The following is a 1,310-nucleotide window of genomic DNA, read 5'->3' as shown; positions in this document are numbered from 1 at the left end:
CAGGGCGCCTGCCCGAGTGTGGCCCCCGCCCTCCCCTTCCCTTTTCCTGCCCTCCGCAGACGCGATCTCCTCGCTTCACCGCACGGCCGGGCCGCGTTTTGCCGGCGTCACGTTTCCCTCTCGGGCCCTAGTGGGCTCGGAGCGCCAGCGATCCCGACGGAGGAAGCCCGGATGGGAGGAGGAAGGAGAAGTGGGCGCCTGAGGCAGCAGCCCAGGGCCGAGATGGGGACGCGCTGAGTGGACCAGGGTTGGGGGGCCCGGGTCGCCCCCGCAGGGTGTGTGTGTGGACGCCAGGCACCTGCAGAGGCGAGCAGGGCTCTTCGTGGCGCTCTCGGGGCCTGCGCCTGGCAGGGACTGTCGGCCGCTGTCGCCCCTACCCGTCTGACTCTGGGTCTGTGGTGGAGGCTGGGTCACCAGCTGCGCAGCGCGTGTCAGGGCGCAACTCTCAGCGAGGGGAGGCCCCAGCTCCCAGCCAGGGAAAGAGATGATTCCAGAAAGGGCAGGCTGAGAGAGAGAAGGTGGTTGGGAAGGGGAGGAGGAGGAAAGGGGAGAGGAACGGTGGGGGAAGGGAAGGAGGAGGAGGAGTGGGAGGAGGAAGAGCAGAGGGAAGACGCATGCCAGCCCTGCCCACCGGGAAGCCCCTGATACACAGGAACCAGCTCCAGGCCAAGGCCACCTGCCCCACCACAAGTTGAATTTGTCACTCAAACTGCAGTGTTTCCCAACATTCTAATTATTTGTGGAGGTGTTCCATTTGGGGTAATTCACATAAAATCCAGAGTTTTGGCTCTTCTGGGCTGCGTGGGCCCTTGCCCCCTCCCATAGGTTGTGGCTCCCCTGGTCCTCTCTATCCTCTGGAGCTGGCCCATCGCTCAGCACTGGCCTTGCAGCACTTACTAAAGGCCTTGAAAATGCCTGGGTTCACCCCCTGAGTGAATTAAAGCCAGAGGGGCCTCTGAAGGGCACTGTGAGGGACAGAGGCTCGCCTGGGCAGTGCAGAAGCCAGCCACGTGTCCCTCCTTACAGGGGATGAAATGACCTGGGGAGGAAACCCCAGCCCTTCCCCGGAGCTTCCAGAGTAGGCGGCCAGTACTGTGAGGCTTCACCACCTGCTGTCCCAAGCAAGCTTGAGTTGTGTGTGAGTCCGCGCCGTGCTGTCCTGTACCGTATGCTTCAGCTCCCCCAACCCCTGCTGAGCTTGATTTTTCCCTAAATATCAGTCTCCACGGGACCCCACATTCGTTCATGCCTTCTTGTCCCTAGGGTAATTGTGTTTCCTCGTCCCAATTTCTATCCCTTGGCAGTGAGGA

General features: G+C 62.0%; 1 protein-coding gene across 1 annotated transcript in view; it reads left to right on the top strand.

Moving 5' to 3' along the window:
- PNMAL2 (paraneoplastic Ma antigen family-like 2) overlaps positions 1-202 on the top strand; it is a 3,177-nt gene extending 2,975 nt beyond the window's left edge. Inside the window, exon 2 of the mRNA XM_011970000.1 lies at positions 60-202. Within this exon, the coding sequence (XP_011825390.1) occupies positions 60-202 (143 nt within the window). The remainder of the gene's footprint in view (positions 1-59) is intronic.
- Positions 203-1,310: the final 1,108 nt, after the last annotated feature.

The sequence above is a fragment of the Mandrillus leucophaeus genome, unplaced genomic scaffold, assembly GCF_000951045.1.
Source record: "Mandrillus leucophaeus isolate KB7577 unplaced genomic scaffold, Mleu.le_1.0 Scaffold120, whole genome shotgun sequence".
Taxonomy (NCBI): domain Eukaryota; kingdom Metazoa; phylum Chordata; class Mammalia; order Primates; family Cercopithecidae; genus Mandrillus; species Mandrillus leucophaeus.
The sequence above is the reverse complement of the archived record's forward strand: the minus strand, read 5'-3'. Positions and strand labels throughout refer to the sequence as shown.